We start from the raw sequence: 19,798 nt of genomic DNA on the forward strand, positions 1-19,798 counted from the left end.
ACTTAAGTGTAAATAGCTACTTTTATTCCTTCCACTCTTTCAGCTCTACTCCCAAAAGTTTTCCCCCCTGAAGCCATGACTTAATTGACAGAGAGGTAGGTGGTACAAGCCCCGGGACCACAGCCCATGGGTCACCGCCATCCACCACCTACACAGAGGCTCTAACAGCCCCTCAGAGTTTATCTGACTCAATTACCCTTAACAAACACATGCTGAGCACCTACTAGGAGCCAGGGAGCGACACTGGTGGTGAGGGTTCCTATGTAAATGAGAGGCAGCTGCTGCTCCTGAGATTAGCATCAGAGGCAAATGCTTCCTGCAGAGTGGTAAGGAGGGAGCAAGGACACTGAGCTTGGAGGCAGATGCACCAGCTGCAAGGAAAGGCTTTCCAGGGAATGACAGGAGCCGTGGGTGGAGCAACCAACACGTGCTTAGGAGGCTAAGGGAAAACCCGCAGCATATGCAAAGGCAGGGGTGACAGGAGAGGTGCCACACCTTCAGGAAACGGCGATGAGTTTACGACGGCTCAGAGAGGGAACCGATGGAAAAGTGCAAAGTCGGCGGAGCCACTGCGCCCCACACTAAACACCTCCGGAACGTACCCTAGGGTACAGGAGACAAGGCAGGGGTGAAGAGAGTTACATTTTGAGATGCGTCCTTTCAGAAAGGCCACCCGGAAGCAGGACAGGAAGCGCGCTGGAGATGCGCCAGGCGGCAGGGAGTGCAGCAGAGCAGGTGAGGAGAGGCAGGGATGCCCTCCTGAACAGGGCAGCGTGTCAGGGCTACAGAAGATGGCAACACACTCAAATGACGCCAACGCCAACACGACTGCTCACTTCCCGCTCGCGGGGCATGAGAAGCAAAGGGAGGAACCTGTGAAGATTTCCAGATTTCTGGCCCGAGCGACTGAACAGGTGCTGGTGGCACCGACTGCAAGTGAAAAACACCAGGGCAGCTTGAGGAGGGGGTTTCAGTCTGGATGGGCTGAGTCGGGATCTACATGGCATTCCAGGTGGTGACGTCCCTGGGAAACTGGTCAAGAGCCCAGACAGACTGGAGGGCACCTCAGAAGGACTGGCCTGCATATGTGTCATGACAGTCGTGCAGAGTGACAAAGAGCACGGCATTCCTCCTGTACAAGAGGATGCTTCAGACGAGCATTCTTCAGGCTCAGAGAAAAAGGTCAGAAGAGGTGAAGAACTGAAAACACAGGAGACTGATGGAATCACTGATAAAGCAATGTCTTTCTGAGAAGGAAGACTAGGGGCTCGAGAACACAGGTGGACAGATTAAATGGGTGAAGAGACAGCTCTTTCTAAGAAACATGAAAGGGAACTGAGGATGGATATGCAGGTAAATTTGTCAGGTGAGGGTGGGGTGCTCCCCTGAAACATGGGCCCTTAAATATACACAATGAAAGACATTAAACAGGAGGCTCACCCGGCCTCTGCCCTGGAGGTGACGTTACCACCGACATGATATCCCAGTTACAGAGCCACCATACGTGCTCTCAGGAGATCACCAACTTCCCTGATTGCACTTTATCTCATAGTAAAGTTCACACTGTTTTCAGAAACGAATTTTTTTAAAAACACGTGATTATTTAAAAAATATATTTTTTAGATACAGATAAAAATATTTAATACCTCATCTGAAAACATACCACACAGTGATAGCATTTAAAATTCTGGTGTTTCTCCACCATGCTTATAATCATAAAATACATAACATGCACACATAAACTGCAAGAACTCGAGTCTCACCCAGCACTGGCGCTGCAGATTCCACATTTGCTCCTTATTCATAAAATGAGGGACTGGCCTCGATGTCTGTAGCATCCTTTCCCTCCAAAACAGTCCCGAAGCAAGTGCTCTTATGCAAAACAAGTGTCTTCTATATGTGTATGAATTACATGATATTTTCCAATCATGCCTTTATTAAAGATATATTTTCTTTTGTTTTAAAAAACGAGTGGGATAATGGGTAAAATTTGAATACAATCTCTAGATGACAGTATTGTATCTATGTTAATTTCTTAATTTTGGTAATTAGAGTCTGGTTATGTATTAGTATCTGTGTTTTGAGGAGTGAAATATTGAAGGAAGGTAAAAAGAATATCATGTCTAAAACTTATCTCAAAGAATTCAGAAAAAAATAATAATAAAGCAAGTATGGTAAAATGTTAACATTTGGAGAATCTGGAAGAAGTGTTTATGGGATTCTTTGGCTATTTTTACAGTTTTTCTGATATCATGCAAACTGTAATTTTAAAATTATAGTAGGGACTTCCCTGGTGGCACAGTGGTTAAGAATCTGCCTGCCAGTGCAGGGGACACGGGTTCGAGCCCTGGTCTGGGAAGATGCCACATGCCACGGACCAACTAAGCCCGTGCCCTACAACTGCTGAGCCTGCGCTCTCGAGCCCGCGAGCCACAACTACTGAGCCCGCGTGCCTAGAGCCTGTGCTCCGCATCAAGAGAAGCCACTGCAATGAGAAGCCCACACACCACAACGAAGAGTAGCCCCTGCTCGTTGCAACTAGAGAAAGCTCACGCGCAGCAATGAAGACCCAACGCAGCCAAAAATAAATAAATAAATATTTTAAAATTAGAAAAAATAAGAATTATAGTAACACGACATTGTTTGGCGGTAGTGGGGAGCAAATGGCTGAAACTTAAGACTTCACTTGTTATCTGATGAATTTAAGAAACTTCTACTTAAAATTCACAAAAAGAACCCAATTAAAAGGCCATTTAGTATGGAAAACTATTCCAAGGGCCTGAAGTTCCTGGATCACAATCTCATCTTAGCATTAAAATTAAATTTTAATATTCTCAGCAGGAAAAACAAAGAGAATCACCGGCCAAGTCATTCTATTTGCCTTATGAAAAATTATTAGTTTGTCCCAAGTTCAAACTCCTCGTACGGTTTTAAAGAGACAAAAACATTTTCCCTCATATGAAATTCTGGGAAGTATTAAATTCTGTACAAATAAACCGTCTGCTTCAAAATAAACCGTCAAAAATATAAATTCTCTAAATACATTTTTTCCTGGAGCTGGGTAACAGTCAGTGCACAATCAAGTGAATTCTGACATTCCTAACGGTCGGTCTGGCAAACGCTATCATACAAGCAAACGCTATCCTGAGGAGAACGGAGACTGAGGGCTCGCATGAGGAGCGGAGTAGCCCAGTTCCTCGCAGGTGTAGGGAACAAGTGCGGCAGAGCGTCAGCCAGAAACGCATCTCCAAGAGAACCTACACCTCCTCGGTGCCTACGTAAGCTGAGAGTCAGTATCTTCAGAGACCTGGTGGCTCAAGACTGTGGCCTAGGAAAGTGCCCTGGGAACATCTGGTCCCAGACACTGCATCCTGAGATGAGAGCAGACACAGCCTCCAGGTGCTGTGACTTCATAATGGAGTCTCAACATCAGTGAAATACTTCCAGATTTGTACCAGTAACAATTTTACTTACACATAGTTAGCTTTAAGCTAAACTGACAAAAACTAGCAAGAGCAGTGCAGTTACTTAAGGCTTTTGAGATAAAATCTATTATTTTCTAACAATAACTCATTCAATGGACATTTATCGTGTGCCGAGCATGTGCCAGGCCTGGTGAAGGTGTCAGAACACACACAGATAACAACCAGGCTGCTACGCGGGGGGACCTGCAGCCCACTGGATGAATGTGTGCAAAATACACAACCAAGATCAGTGCTCGTGCACCAGGGCTATGAACAGCCAGGATGCAAAAGCTCTGAATTTCCTCCAAGATTCTTGGAGGTAGTTTGTCCAGACATTCTCTCTGTTAAATGAGGTGTGGATGAAACAGGATGGCGTCCCAGACAGAAAGAGGGAGAACCCAAAGAAGGCAATGTATTCGGAGAGCGGTGTAATAGCTGGTTTAACTAAACAGAAAAGAGGCTGCTCATTTCACATAACTTAAAAGTGCAAATCTGAATGCTTAACTCTGTTTCTGGAAGCACAGCTTTTATTAACACCTTCAAAGAAGTATGAACAGCCTGATCCAGGGTGAGTGAGAGATAAACCTGGTATTTTATAAAGTCAGAGGTTTATAATCAATAAGTGCTTCAAAGAGTATTAAGTGATATTAAATGTTTCCAGGATCAGATGCAACACTACAAAAGAAATAAACAGTAGCAGAAATATATTGCCAAAAACTTGCTTATTTTGTGAGATATTCGTTTGAGAAATCTGAATTCTAGGAAACTGAGAGGACCTCGAGAACGGGAACCAAGCCCTGGTTCATCTGTCTACAGTCACTGGTTCATAGTAGGTGCTCAATTAATTTTTGCATAATTAACCAATCAGTCAACCTTAGATAATGAAACTAGATTTAAGACAGCTCAAAACAAAAGCCAGTGCAGTATTTAAGAGAGGGCAAATTAGCTAATGGCTCTGAGATTAATAATACCTAGGACTACACAACAGCTTTTACAATATTTAACAGAACTCCTTTCTCAGCCAGGAACTGTCTCCTCCCTCCCTTACATCATTAACACGATCCAATAAAGTCTAATAATATACTGAGAATCCAATGCTACAAATAGTATTGACTTGACACTAAGACAGACCTCATAACAATGGAAGAGGAGTTAAAGTTTGTAGCTAGAAGATAACTAACTGCCTTTAAATAGCTCTTCCAATAATGTCCTATACCGGCAGTTAGCAAAACTACCGGCCATGGTAGCCACACCAACTGTCTTTGTCAATAAAGTTTTACTGGAACACAGCTGAGCCCATGCATCATGGACTGTCTACGGCTGCTCCCACACTGCAGGAGTTCTGACGGAGATCGAATATATTTACTGCGTGGTCTTTTACAGGAAGTTTGCTGACCCCGTCCTAATAATTCTCTGTAAATTTATATTTTCACTTCCTAGACTCTCTCCAGATACAAAAATAAATAAAAGCTATGCAACAGTCTTCGTACAATTAGTACCATTAGGGAAAAGGTCGCTGACTTTAAAACTGAAGAGCAGATAGCACCTCTCCCCTCCCCACTTCATCACTCTGTCACATTCCCTGCAGCAGCTGTTTTCAAAAGAACGGACATGGGCTTCCCTGGTGGCGCAGTGGTTGAGAGTCCGCCTGCCGATGCAGGAGACACAGGTTCGTGCCCCAGTCCAGGAAGATCCCACATGCCGTGGAGCGGCTGGGCCCGAGGGCCGTGGCCACTGGGCCTGCACGTCCGGAGCCTGTGCTCTGCAACGGGAGACGCCACAACAGTGAGAGGCCTGCGTACCGCAAAAAAAAAAAAAAAAAAAAAAAAAAAGAACTGACAGACTTTTCTTGCTAGGAAGACAGGTTTAGAGTGATTTTTCTTCCTTTACAAAATACAGTACCTCAGGTTTGTTTGGCTATTCAGCAGGACGGTAGGAGAATGGGCAAAAAGGTAAAACAAGGCAGCAAAGAAAGGAAGAACTGCCAAATCAAAACACCAAGAAAACAAATATCACAGTATCAAGACCTACAGAAGAAAATGTCCATTAGCATCGTGACAAGGGAGGACAAGGCACTCTGGTAACTCAGGCATTACAGGCAGGGCTGTTTCAGAAACAGGCACTAACTGAGCTCAAGTGCACACCTGTCAAAGTCTGTGCATTATTTCCCATGCACTAACTTAGGTCTGAACCGTTTTTCCCCTAAGGATATACTAAAATAATTTTTTTTTTTTTGCAGTACGTGGGCCTCTCACTGTTGTGGCCTCTCCCGTTGCGGAGCACAGGCTCCGGACGCGCAGGCTCAGCGGCCATGGCTCACGGGCCCAGCCGCTCCACGGCATGTGGGATCTTCCCGGACTGGGGCACGAATCCGTGTTGGTGGACTCTCAACCACTGCGCCACCAGGGAAGCCCTACTAAAATAAATTTTAAAAACTAAAACTCAAGTAAAATTTTTTAATGCAAAAAAAATTAAAAATAAAAATCAGAGATGTCCTCTTTAAGCTTTATTTGAACATCTGGTTGCCTTATTAAATGCTCTTAAAAGTTGATATTCTAGTTAGTAAGTGCACTAATTTGGTGCTAATCATTAAAATACTTTCCCCCTCAATTGAGAGATTACAATCATTATTCTGTACACAGAGAATCCAAGATCCACAAAATTAACTAAAAAGAAAAATAACAGTAAGAAACTGACTATGTAGTAACACATATTCCTAAATTAGGTTTTACTCCTTATAAAACCAAACCCTTTAAATTGTATAACCATTATTTTGTATATTCTAAATGTTAACAGATGGTTTACTAGGTAAATTACTTATTAAATAAACTTACGCAAACATTATTATCAAATCTATCACTACAGCTTTCTATATGCCCAGCACCAAGCTAACTATGTTACGTGTGCCTTCATCTTCTCATTTAAATATGTAATTAACCAAAGAGATGTTTAACAAATGTATTTAAAATAAAACTCTATTAAAATATTTACCAATTTTTGTAATCAAGAGAAATAGTAAACTCTCCAAAAAGAACATTATAAAAATAGTGAAAATGAAAAAAATGCTCACAAGCAGTAAAACTGGAAAGCAAAGTTTTAAAAAATCATACCTAGTTTTGTCTTCTACTGATGTATCTTCTGAACTTTTGTTTTCTTCTTTAAAATACTGGCCTGAGCTAGATGGATTAGCAAAGGTAGATATGAAAGGTCCCAGAGACTGAAAAGCTGCTTGCCGAACCTAAGAAGAATAAAAGGACAGGAATAAAACATAAATCCTTCTCCAGCTAGGATTTACAGTTCCCCATCAATTATTTTCTCCTTTTTACTTTTAAATTTTTTATCTTGGCTTGAATATTTAAACCATGAGAATGTGAATATGAGACCCTATAAAACATTTGCATGGAACAGAAATTTCATCCAGTTAAAAAAAAAAAAGTTAATATAGTAGTCTACTGTCTACTCCTAAAAGTATTAGCAATAACATACCTTAAATGATAGCAATAACATACCTTAAATGATAACATACCTTAAATAACATACCTTAAATTAGCAATAACATACCTTAGATGATAAATTATTTCTTAAATTATGAAATCAAAATCACATCTTCTGTAAAATGCATTCTTTTACAAAAATGATAATTAAACAAAACCTTACCCAACGTGAAGGATCACTGATCAAATTAATAAATAGTGCTGATAATTTAGTCCGTCGAATTTCTTGACATGTTGCACAAGAAACCGCCATGAAGCACTCAGCACAGGCCTTGCGGACTCCCCACACGTTATCGGAACAAAGCTGGAAAAACCTGGGCAGCTGTGCGAGGAGGATGGTGTTTCGTTAGGCAGACACACAGCAGGCTTCAGGAGTTACTTTTATTTCATTTTCTGCTTTCACAGCATTTAAAACATTAGATCTTCTTAATGAAATTTAGAAGACCCATTTAATATTAATACTTAGCAGTTTTAAATAAATCACACCCAATTCATTCCACTACTGACTACGGAAAATCAAAAAAGCTCCGAACACGTACAGCTTAAACGTTATCCAAGAGCTTGTACTTAAAGTCAACTATTCCGCATAACAGATGGTTTCAGAAACTCTTCAAGTACATTAACTTGTACATTAAGCATTTTTTATCCCAGGAACTAACCGTTTAAAAATCACCTGCTGTAAATTTAATTTGTCATTAAAATACTTGAGGGTTGCAATAAAATTAAAGATTCATTTGAATAAATAAGAATTGATTTTATAGAAATGGGAGTTAAAAAGGGATCAATGGTTCTTAACACATCTGCATTTTTAACAAACCGTCCCTAACAAATACAATTCAAGTGCCCAGATTACAGAAATTTAAACTCTTAAAGTCATATTATCTTTCTGGTTTACATCCATGGAATTGTATTAGGTTGGCAAAAAGTTCATTCAGGTTTTTCTGTAATAGTACAGAAAACCCGAACGAACTTCTTGGCCAAGCCAATATTAATACACTTTGGGGGTAACTGTATGTATTTCAAACTTCACGTGCTACTTTGCAGTGCCACTGCTTTCTCCTTAGTTGTTGTTGTTTTTTTTTTTTGGCTGCACTGCTCAGCATGCAGAACTTCCCTGACCAAGGATCAAACCCGCGCCCCCGGCGCTGGAAGCGTGGAGTCTTACACTGGACCACCGGGCGAGTCCAGTCTCCATAGTTAATTTCTGCAGTACTTACCAACATTTCCTCAGTAGCTTGCTGGCCAACTACGCTGCAAATATCTCCAAAATTGGCAGCACAGACCTGACAACAAAAGCATCACTGACATTTCAAAATATTACAGCGTTCTTTAAAAATAATCTTTTAAGTTTCACAGATCAATATGGTAACCACTAGAACCATGTATTCTTAAACAACAACAACAAAAATACCTTTCGAACATGAAACATTCTGCAATCACAGCACATCTCACAAAACCTAGGGAGGATAAGACGCTCTGTGATGTCCTTCCCAACCATGGGAGCCATTTTGCACATTATCTAAAATGAATAAGAACAAAACCACACTGAATATATCTTCAAACTAAGACTCTTCCAGTTCGCTAATTTATTAAAAGTATATAATTTAAGGGAGTATAAAATATGACATAATTATACTACATACGTCACAAAAAATTCATCTTATTTATCCAAGTTGAAGACAGAAAAACAGATGTTAACTACTACCATTAAAATCAACTGATAATTATTAAAGGTACAATAAACCCTGAGAAAATCCTAAAAATTGCATTTTTACCTAAAGTTTCAATCTTATCAATCATTTTGCCTAATAAATTTAAGATTAAAAAAAACAACCTACACATTTTCCCGATAAGAGAATAAATGGTGAGTTTTCAGAAGATTATCCACAAGAAGGATCTGGATTTAGTGTATCTGCATTGCTAAGAAAGGACTATACAGAAGGAGTCCTCATCTTGCAAAGTACCGTTTTCTCTGAAACTCACGCATGTGGGGACCACGTCCTTACTCTGCAAAGCCTGGGTTCCAAGGGAGACAAGGACACAGATCTGATATGTGTCACACATGATTCAGATAACACAGTTTTGGGCAAAGTGAGGATGAACCTTTTGAAAACCAGCCCAACGCATTTAAATATCTGCCCCCACGCAGTTAGAATATAAAGAAATCTGACTGTCGTCATTTATCTATTACATCTACTCCTGGCCCATGCAAATATGACAAGGAGCAAAGGCATCTGGTTGGAAAGAAAAGAAAACTCTATTCATAAATGCATGACTGTCTACAGACCAAATCCCAAGGAATCTACAAAGAAGCCATTGGAACAAATAAGTGAGTTTAGGAAGTTTGCAGGACATATGACAGAATAAAAAAAACAAATGTACTTCTATAAATTAGCAACGAACAACTGAAAATGTTTAAAAACAGTATCATTCACAACAGTGTTAAAAAAACATGAAATCTAACAAAACACACACATGCTCTGTCTACTGAAAACAACCAAACATTGATGAAATGAAGAAAAGACCTACATAAACGGAGATCTGCCCATGCATTGTTAGGCTGGCACCATCCCTATCAGAGCCCTGGCCTCCTCAGAGTGGCAGGTGACACTGACATCCCCCAATCCCCAAAGCAGTGTTGTTTCTTGACTCCAGACTGTTTCTAGGCATCTCCAAGCCTGAGTTAACGATCCAAAGATACACAGTATCACTGATCTAGCATAATTAAATTGCTTAGAATGAATTATTCCCAAAACAAACAACTGGGAAGGGAGGGAATGCCAAACATAACAAAGTTAACACGACCAATTGTGAGAGAATCACAGGTTTCACACTAGCGCTGGATATAGCATTTTATTATAATTATAATGTTTTACTATTCTTAAAACCCGTCAAAAATTATAAAAAAGCAAGTTAAACTCTGCTCAATATAAACCAACATTTATGCCAAAACTGATTTCCTTTTTAGAGAAGCTTGTGAAATTTTAAAAAAAAAATCAAGTTTTGGAACTTGACAGAGGTAGTGCTTTGTACAACATTATGAATGTACTAAATGTTACTTAATTGTAAACTTTAAAATGGTTAATTTTATATTATGTGAACTTCACTTCAATAAAAATGGTATTACTGAAAAATATCTAAATTTATTAACTGATACCTGAGTATCTAAAAATAAAATAATGGAATTTCCAACGGAAAGGAACTAGAGAGAAAATCTAATTCATCCTACGAACGATCCAGAAGCACTATAAAATTATTTTTAGTGTAACTTTTTTCATATCAACAAAAATGCAACTATATTAGGTTTAAATAGCAAACTCTCACTATCCAAATAGATCTGAATAAATTTTCAGATGGATTTATCACTTTTCTATTTTATTATAAGAATTCTTACTTTCTGAACTGAGGAACCATAGATGTGAGTTATAACAGATATTACTATATGTAATTCATACCCTATTTATGATGGCTCTCAAATAATCAAAGTATTTGCTAACCATGTCCAAAACACCAGAGAACTCACCATAATACTTGACTTTATTATGTGCATAATGACTTAATCTGTGTATTTTTCTACTAATCATAATTTATATCATATATTCCTTCCTGCAAAGACCACACTGTCAAGTACAGTAGCCAAGCAGCATCCCTCTTTTTCCTACTATGCTTACATGGTGCCTAGAAAAGTGCTCGACAGCAATTCAAGGAGCTCAAATGTTTCTATATTCAATACAGGGTTTTTAAAATTCCACTGGTTATTTTTGCCATCTTATTTTTCCATTTTGATAATGAATTTACAGTTAACTTATTATTTTCTTGCTGTGTATCTTGCTTTCTCAGAGCCCAGTGATAGAGCCATCGAATTCCCAAGTGCTTCTGCACAGCATGGGGCCCCAAGAAAAGACACCTTTTCCCTTGGAAGCCTATGTCCCTTTCTAGACCAGCATTACATTTCAAATGTAATGATTTGTGGCTACTCTGAGACCCAGTATGTGTCAACCCTACAACATGTAATGCAGCGTCATATTTAACAAGCGCCTCCTATCGGTCAAGCCAGTGACTAATTCTTGCTGAGCTCTGCTTACAGCCACAGCTTCTGTCTTCACGTCGTCATTGCTGTCGGGGGCGGTCAGCTCCACGAGGACGGGGCACACTTTGGTCTCCACATCAAACCGCTCAATTAACTCCTGCTCCAGCAGGGCCAGCAAGGCCGCCTGACTCGTTTTCCTGACCTAGGAAAAAACAGACACGTAAACCAAGTACACACACAGTGTAACAAAACTTAACACCTGAATTTCACAAATCTGAGGATTCCTCACCCAACTAGAGGGGGTTCACAACTGGCAAAACCTTGCCAATAAAAATCTGTGGTTATTCTGCAAAGACAGAACTTGGTAGGTTGTGCTGTAACAGATGAAGTGGAACAGAAAAGCCATTCTTGGAAAAGAGGTCTCCAAGCGCCAACCTTTCTGAGGGCCGCCTGGGAGGGCAGCGGGTGAGCAGCAGCCACTAGGTGCTGTCTGTTGCTGTGACCTCCCAGACTCTCCACAGCCTCATTTTGAAAAACAGAACAACAAAGTCAAAGAGGAAGGAACATCCCAATGTGACCACCCAGGAGGCCGCCGGGAGTGCCCCAGACTACCCCCATTTCTGTAAGAACGTGGGCAGGGCCCTCCTACCTGGTTATTCTGATCTGCGAGATATCTAACCACAATGGGTAGCAAGTACTTGGAAAAAGCGTACGGGATCGCAGGCCGGTTTTCTTGACAAAACAAGGCGATGTGAGGCACCTGCTCCATCAGCTCTGCTCTCACAGTTGGTTCTGTGGAAATAACAGAAAGGTGAGCTGAAGCATCCTCCCCAGAACCAGATCCTTGCCGGGAGGGGGAGTCCTCAGGAAATCTCTGGACTCTTCACCTCGCATCACATCATGAGTGCTTAGAAAATGCTCTGCAGCCTGCGATCCTTTTCACAGTCATGGCGAGGTCGACCCCATCCCAGATTCTGTCCTCAGAGCCTGCAATACTTCCTGTGAGGACCGGATCTGTTCACCTGAACTCACATCGACTATAACATGGCATCATCTTCAAACTCTGCTAGTTCAGAACCTCCAGGACAAGCCGTAACGACTGGGTCCTAATCTAAATGCAACCAGCCAGTGGAAGGTTTACAGTTAGACTTAACTAAGATGATAAAGGGTCAGTGAATGCTAAAGGAAACCAACAGATTTAAAAAAAAAAAAATGTGAAAAGACCCAAGTACATACGGCAAATTTAAACGTGACAGATATGGCATTTCAAAAAGATCAACTGTTCCATAGGTAATGGTAGGAAAGTCAGCAGGTTATGTGAGAAAAAAAGGGTAAGATTCCTATACTGCTCTCTCTACATAAATTCAAGGTGAATCAAAGTTCCAAATGTTGGGCTTCCCTGGTGGCACAGTGGTTGAGAGTCTGCCTGCCGATGCAGGGGACACGAGTTCGTGCCTCGGTCCGGGAACATCCCATGTGCCACGGAGCGGCTGGGCCCGTGAGCCATGGCTGCTGAGCCTGCGTGTCTGGAGACTGTGCTCTGCAACGGGAGAGGCCACAACAGTGAGAGGCCTGCGTACCGCAAAAAAAAAAAAAAAAAAAAAAAGTTCCAAATGTTGTTTTCTTTTTTAAGATCAAGAGCACTAAAAGACAGGCCTTCCCTGGTGGCGCAGTGGTTAAGAATCCGCCTGCCAATGCAGGGGACACGGGTTCGAGCCCTGGTCCGGAAAGATCCCACGTGTCATGGAGCAACTAAGCCCGTATGCCACAACTACTGAGCCTGCTTGCCACAACTACTGAAGCCCACGTGCCTAGAGACCGTGCTCCACAACAAGGGAAGCCACCACAATGAGAAGTCCGAGCACCGCAACGAAGAGTAGCCCTTGCTCATCACAACTAGAGAAAGTCCGTGCGCAACAACAAAGACCTAACTCAGCCAAAAATTAAAAACAAATTTTTTTAAATGGCAAAGGATATGAATACTTAGTTCATTAAAAAAAAAATGCTCATCTTTAAAAAAAAAAAGCACTAAAAGACCACATTTAAAAAAATGTTTAGGGAATTCCCTGACAGTCTAGTGGTTAGGGCTCCGTGCTTCCACTGCAGGGGGGCACGGGTTCGATCCCTGGTTGGGGAACTAAGATCCTGCAAGCTGTGGGGTGTGGCCAAAAAAAAAGTTGAATCTTGAGGTGGGAAGCCCTTTCAAGGCAAACAAAACCCCAAAATTAATTAAGACCAGCTACTTTCACTTTATAAAGACTTCCTTATAGACAACAGATGTAGCTAACAGGAGTTCTGTATTTTGAACCATGTACAAAACATATACTCAAACAAAAAACATATACTCAAACAAAAGTAAACTTAAAAATGAAAAAAAAGGGGCTTCCCTGGTGGCACAGTGGTTGGGAGTCCGCCTGCCGATGCAGGGGACGCGGGTTCGTGTCCCGGTCCTGGAGTATCCCACATGCTGCGGAGCGGCTGGGCCTGTGAGCCATGGCTGCTGGGCCTGTGCGTCCGGAGCGTGTGCTCCATAGCGGGAGAGGCCATGGCGGTGAGAGGCCCGCATACCGCAAAAAAAAAAAAAAAAAGTGAAAATAAAGGAGTTCGGGGTGGAGGAGAGGTAATATTAAAAATATTAAAGACTGCAACTTTCCCATATCTGATGGAGAGACAAGAATCCTCAAATTCATGGAAGCTCCCATCACAGTGGCTCTGACACCCCTCCGGCCCTTCCATTCCTCCCAAACTACTCCTAACAGTCAGAGGAATCTCCCAACCAGCCTTCCGTCACCCATCTTTTCCTCAAGTCAACCCACACTGCTGTGTTTCTGTTCTAAATCACAAACAAAGCAAACTCTCCAACTTGGCACAGTATAAATTTTTACAATCTGGCCCTCAACCACCTTATTTAAGTCTCATTCTTCTAAACCGTAGGCCCAGTAAACTCACTGTTGGCCAAACGGGCCGCTGTCCTGAGCTCCCCAAACCTCTACACCTGTCCTTTCCCCTCCTGAGCGCCCTCCTCCCCTCCCTCCCCATCAAACCCAACTCAAATGCCACCAACTGTCCAAAGCGGGTCCCAACCCTCCCTGGTATAATTTACTGTTAGTATGTCGGCTGCATTCGTTAAACTGTTAATTTGATGACGGATTCTTACTCATCTCAGTAAGGCTCCAGCATTTAATCTAGAACCTGGCATACAGTATGCACTGTTTTCACATTTACTGAATGAATTCAGAGTGTAAATGTCAAGAGAGATATTTATCAGGAACTCAACAACTTGAGATATATTTTAAAACACATGTAGAATATAATATATGTAAAGAACAGCACTGTAGTTGGTAAACAGGTGGAAGAAAACAAACACAAATTCCATCTTAAAGAATATCTACACCTCTATGAAAGGAATGAACACAATGGAATGCAATAGTGCCAAAATTTTAAGTTAAATTGTTTATCTCTGCTAAATCTAAAAATAAATTGTAAGTAAAAATCATAATTGATGAGACCCTCCTAAAACCATTCTGGAACAAGCATATACATGAGCAATTATGTACACAGAACATCATAATGAGATAGAAAATTAGGAAGCTTACTAATGTTTTTTTCTATAAGAAAATAAAAAATATTTAAGGCTTACATAAATAGTAAACATATTCCCATAAAGTGAGATGCTTACCAAAAGATGAGCTCATCTGAAAATTAAAGGATGAGAATTGTTGCCATGCCAAAAGTTTGATAAATTGAAAAATAATACATTTTAATAAAGAGGTCGTGGATTTAAGAAAAAAATTTTTATTTGATTTTTGAATAATTTCTAAAATCAAATATAAAAATATGCTCAAAACAATATTAGGTAAAAATGGTAAATTTTATGTATGTTTTACCACCATAAAAAATATTTTTTAAAAACGTAATAAACCGTATTCTAAGCCTCAAAACAAGTTTACCTCTTTCTTAAGCAGACTCTCCTCCTCTTTTCACTTTAGAGACAAACAGCCTTAGTTTTACAAGGGGTGATAAACATTTTTTATAAGTAAAAATGCATTTTATATTTGCCAAAAAATTTACAGCCCACTCCATCCTTTTAATTTATTCAAAAAATTTTTTCAAAACAATTTATTAATTCTAAAATAGTATTAATGTACATGATGCAAAACAATGTTCTGAGTTTTTTCTTACAAGAAATTTTCAAAGTTAAACTAAATGGGCTTACTATAAAATGTTTGGATCTTAGTAACAGGTTTTTTTGTTTGTTTGTTTGTTTGTTTTTGCGGTACGCGGGCCTCTCACTGTTGTGGCCTCTCCCGTTGCGGAGCACAGGCTCCGGACGCGCAGGCCCAGCGGCCATGGCTCACGGGCCCAGCCGCTCCGCGGCATGTGGGATCTTCCCGGACCGGGGCACGAACCCGTGTCCCCTGCATCGGCAGGCAGACTCTCAACTACTGCGCCACCAGGGAAGCCCAGTAACAGGTTTTTATTTTCTTGTTACTGATGGGTCTGATAATTTATTTAGGAAATATTTCAAAGAAATCTCGCATTACACTAAGTTTTTCATTAGTTTTTAGAAAGATAATTTAGTAAAAGAAACCTTTCTCTGCATAAATATATACCTGAATCATCAGCTAATCTGCTTATTCTTTCCAAAACAGCAATACAATCTCTCTCATCATCGCAGACTTCCCTCAGTGTGTCCAGCAGACTCCGGGCCACCATTTGTCTACACAGAAAAAGAAAATTATATGATGTTCAGTGGCATTAATAGTATTTAGAACTTTAAAAGGCAGAATCCATATAGTTTAAAAGAAAATTTTTCTTAATACATTTTATAACATATATTAAGTCCCTAATTTCCTAAGTGACAAATGCCAGTATGGATTTTATTTTAACAAGATGAGACTGATTATTTACCAAAATATGTTCCACCTTTACCTGATCTGACAAATTTCTAAGGTCACTGAAAATTTGTTTCAAGTAGCTACCTTCAATTATCATAAATATGGGAAAGTACAATCATTCTTCATTATATAAAATGTTATCTTTACATATTTTACTCAGTGAGTTTTATACATCTATACTCAAACAATTTTATTAGCAAAGACTTTGAGATTTCCCCGAGAAGCCTGATACAGGTGGTCTGGGGGCCCTAGGTGGAGAAACAGTGCATGAGGGAGAGTGTGAGCTCTGGTCACTGCCATGTCCCTCGCCCCTTGGCTGCCAGTCACCTGGCCCACAGCAGGCACACACCACCACCTGCTGGAGGAGGAACTGACGCCTCAGCAGTCACTTTAATGAACATTAAAATTATGCCTAATAGCAAAGAAGCAGTTTGTTTGTTTGTTTTGTTTTTGCCAAAAAGTCAAGAAGGAGTGCTGCCTGCTCACAGGACGGAGGAGTAAACAACTGTAAAGGCGGCCACGGCTGTGACCAGCAGTGAAGCTGGGTGACTCAGACCACGCAGTAATGACATCTACTTTCAACTGGATACTTCTGTTTACTGAAATTCATGCAATAAAAGCCACACTTGTGCTTCCACCTTAATGGAAAGCATACGCACATACCTGTTAAATACGTTCTCACTCGCAGCATACTTGTCCAGTCTCCCCAGCGGCGTCAACATGTCATCTTGTGAGACAAAGTCCAGGGCTGAAGGTACAACAATCACATCAGACTCTGAGCTGCAGTCATCCACACCAACTATCAGAGACATCAGAAACACTCCTTGTAACACTGTCGCGCTAAAAGGTACCCCTGCCTCTCCGAAGCAGCACAAGGAAAACTGCCCTGTATTGTTCTTGGAGTGGCACAAAAAGTCACGAGAGAATCTGAGAATCGGCTCAGAAGCCACGACTGACTGACAGATGCTTCTTCTCCTTTTCTACAGATATGTTCTAACTGCCCCTAGAAGCACAGGGGTCAGTAGAAACTCAGTGTCTGGGGTGATCAAGGAACAGAGTGATCAGAAAAGAGTGATCACACAGACCTGAGAACTTACACGTTCAACCAGAACACTAACAACTTGTAAATAAATGAACTGTCAAACACTGACAGTTAATTCTGCAAGGCAGTCAGAGAACAACTCACATTATATACAGAACAAAGACAAGAATGACAGCAGCCATCTCATCAGAGAGAATGCCATATGAGAAGCCAGAGACAGAAGAGCAACATCTTTAAAGGACTGAAAGAAAAAAAAAAAGTCAACCTACACCTCTATACCCAGTAAACAGAAATTGTTCAAACACAAAGGTGAAATAGAGACTTCTTCTGACATACAAAAGCTGACAAACGTCGCCAGCAGCAGACCCACACTACAAGAAATACTAAGAAAATTATAGCAGGTGGAGAGCTGGATCTTTACAAGGGAATGAAGACTAGCAGAAATGGTGAACAGGTGGGCAAACACAAAAGCCTCTTCTTATGTAAAAACATCTCTTTAAAAGATAATTAACTGTTTAAGGCAAAAGTATGTACTGTAAAATAAAGAAAAAATGTATTGTGGGGTTTATAACACGTGTAGAAGTAAAATATATTTACAATAGTACAAAGGCAGAATAACAGGGAGGTATATTGTCCTAAAGTTCTTTTATACATATTATGTGAAAGTAGACAGTAATAAGTCAAAGGCGCATACTAATTATAAACTCTACAGCAACTATTAAACACCAAAAAAACCCCACCCAAAACATATAGCTAGTAAGCCAATAAAGGCCCGAAAATGGAATCATAAAAAATACTGAACCCAAAAGAAGGCAGAAAAAGAGGATAAAAGGAAAAAGGAAAAGATGGAACAAACAGATGGGAAATAGCAAGAGAGAGGAAAACCAAACAATATCAATAATCACATTAAGCGCAAATGCTCTAAGTAGCCCCACTTAAAGGCAGAGATTGTCAAACTGGATTAAAAATAACACCTAACATGAAAATAATTCCTTACATAGTACAGAAAAGTTTTAACAGGTTATTCTGATCTACAATTCATAGCAAAGTACCTTATATATTATGAATCAGAGCCGTAAGAACCACCCAGATACTCTCATTTGACCTATTTCCTCCTCTAAGACTGTGGAGCTGGCATGACCTCGAAGGCACCTTTATGCAGGCTCTAGAATTCTATGACTCTGACCAAACTGTTTCATCAGTCACACGCTTGTTAATCTTGAAGATAAACATTAATAGTACTGATTCAGGTCCATAAAAAGTCAGGGGCTTTTGGGAACAGTCCTAGAGCAGGGACAGTCTAACACTGTCGTGTTTAAGACAAGCTTGGAGCACTTACCCTAAAATTCAGACCCCAGATCTCATATTCAGATCCTGACTGTGCAGGTCTGGAGTGAGGCCCAGGAGCAATCATTTATAATAAATACCCCCAACTAGCTCAAATGCAGATTGCTGAACAACTGTATTCAAGAAACATATGCTGAGAGGGTTACAAACCATATTTTGCTTCCACTTACGTTACCACTCTACCCATTATGGTTGACAATTATTTCTGTACAAAAGGGAGTGTTCCACTCCAGCAGAGGCACTGGGGACAAAGGTGCATTTCTATTTCCCAGAACTGCAGCCTCCTGCCAATAACTGTGGAGCCGCTTTGTCCTGAATCATCCTCTCCAAATTCAGGATTTCCTCATCAACTCTTGATTGGACTGGGACTTTCCTGGTAGTGCGGTGGTTAAGAATCCACCAGTCAATGCAGGGGACACAGGTTTGAGCCCTGGTCCGGGAAGATCCCACATGCTGCGGAGCAGCTAAGCCCGTGTGCCACAACTACTGAGCCTGTGCTCTAGAGCCTGCAAGCCACAACTACTGAAGCCCACATGCCTAGAGCCCGTGTTCCACAACAAGAGAAGCCACTGCAATGAGGAGCCCTCGCACCGCAACGGAGAATAGCTCCCGCTCGCCACAACGAGAGAAAGCCCGTGCGCAGCAGCAAAGACCCAACACGCCAAAAATAAATTAATTAAAAAAAATTCTTGATTGGACTAAATGGCTCTGCATTTCATATTTATGGAGGCAGCAAGGATGTGATTACCATGGCTACAGACTGCATACCTAAGTCTTACCCAGCCACCCTACAAATGCCTGCCACAGGTTACAAGAAGGAGAAACACAAAAATAATCCATAAAAACTATCACCACTAGGAAAGAAAAATCCTACAGCATAAATGATGGTACAGTCAATAACATCCTCAGATAAAAAAGACAAAACAGGGCTTCCCTGGTGGCGCAGTGGTTGAGAGTCTGCCTGCCAACGCAGGGGACGTGGGTTCGTGCCCCGGTCCGGGATGATCCCACATGCCACCGAGCGGCTGGGCCCGCTGAGCCTGCATGTCCGGAGCCTGTGCTCCGCAAACGGGAGGGTCCACAATGGTGAGAGGCCCGCGTACAGCAAAAAAAAAAAAAAAAAAAAACAAAAACAAAAAAAAAACAGAGGGAGTAAACACAGCTATACTGCTGCAAGAATCATATAGCTTATGCAAAGTAGTACATTAATTTTAAATAGATTATGGTAAATTAAAGATGCAAATTACAACCCTTAGGAGTACTCTCTAAAACATGCAAGAAAGGATGGCTAGAAAGCCAACCGAGAGTTAAAATGGAATGCTAAAAAATACTGAGTTAACCCCAAAGAAAGTCACAAAAGGAGCAACAGAGAAAAAGAAAGACAAATAGAAATAAGCAACCAGATCAATAATTACATTACTTATAAATGGACTAAACATTTAGGTCAAAAGGTAGAGAATCCCAAACTAATAACAAGGTAGCAACTATAGTTGTTACTCAGCTATAGTCTTGTCTACCAGAAA

At 40.8% G+C, this 19,798-nt stretch overlaps 1 protein-coding gene across 8 annotated transcripts in view; it reads right to left on the bottom strand.

Annotated features, from left to right (window-relative positions):
* Nucleotides 1-19,798, bottom strand: part of PPP4R1 (protein phosphatase 4 regulatory subunit 1) — a 61,066-nt gene that overhangs the window by 26,284 nt on the left and 14,984 nt on the right. For 6 of the 8 annotated variants that reach the window (XM_067699704.1, XM_067699703.1, XM_067699701.1 and 3 more), the window contains 8 exons: nt 16,550-16,685; nt 15,602-15,708; nt 11,638-11,780; nt 11,044-11,190; nt 8,370-8,477; nt 8,176-8,241; nt 7,122-7,280; nt 6,575-6,702 (listed from right to left, as the gene is read on the bottom strand). In XM_067699704.1, the coding sequence (XP_067555805.1) occupies nt 6,575-6,702; nt 7,122-7,280; nt 8,176-8,241; nt 8,370-8,477; nt 11,044-11,190; nt 11,638-11,780; nt 15,602-15,708; nt 16,550-16,685 (994 nt within the window). The remainder of the gene's footprint in view (nt 1-6,574; nt 6,703-7,121; nt 7,281-8,175; nt 8,242-8,369; nt 8,478-11,043; nt 11,191-11,637; nt 11,781-15,601; nt 15,709-16,549; nt 16,686-19,798) is intronic. The other 2 variants (XM_067699702.1, XM_067699708.1) reach the window with 1 other exon arrangement.

Source organism: Pseudorca crassidens, chromosome 12 (genome assembly GCF_039906515.1).
Source record: "Pseudorca crassidens isolate mPseCra1 chromosome 12, mPseCra1.hap1, whole genome shotgun sequence".
NCBI lineage: Eukaryota > Metazoa > Chordata > Mammalia > Artiodactyla > Delphinidae > Pseudorca > Pseudorca crassidens.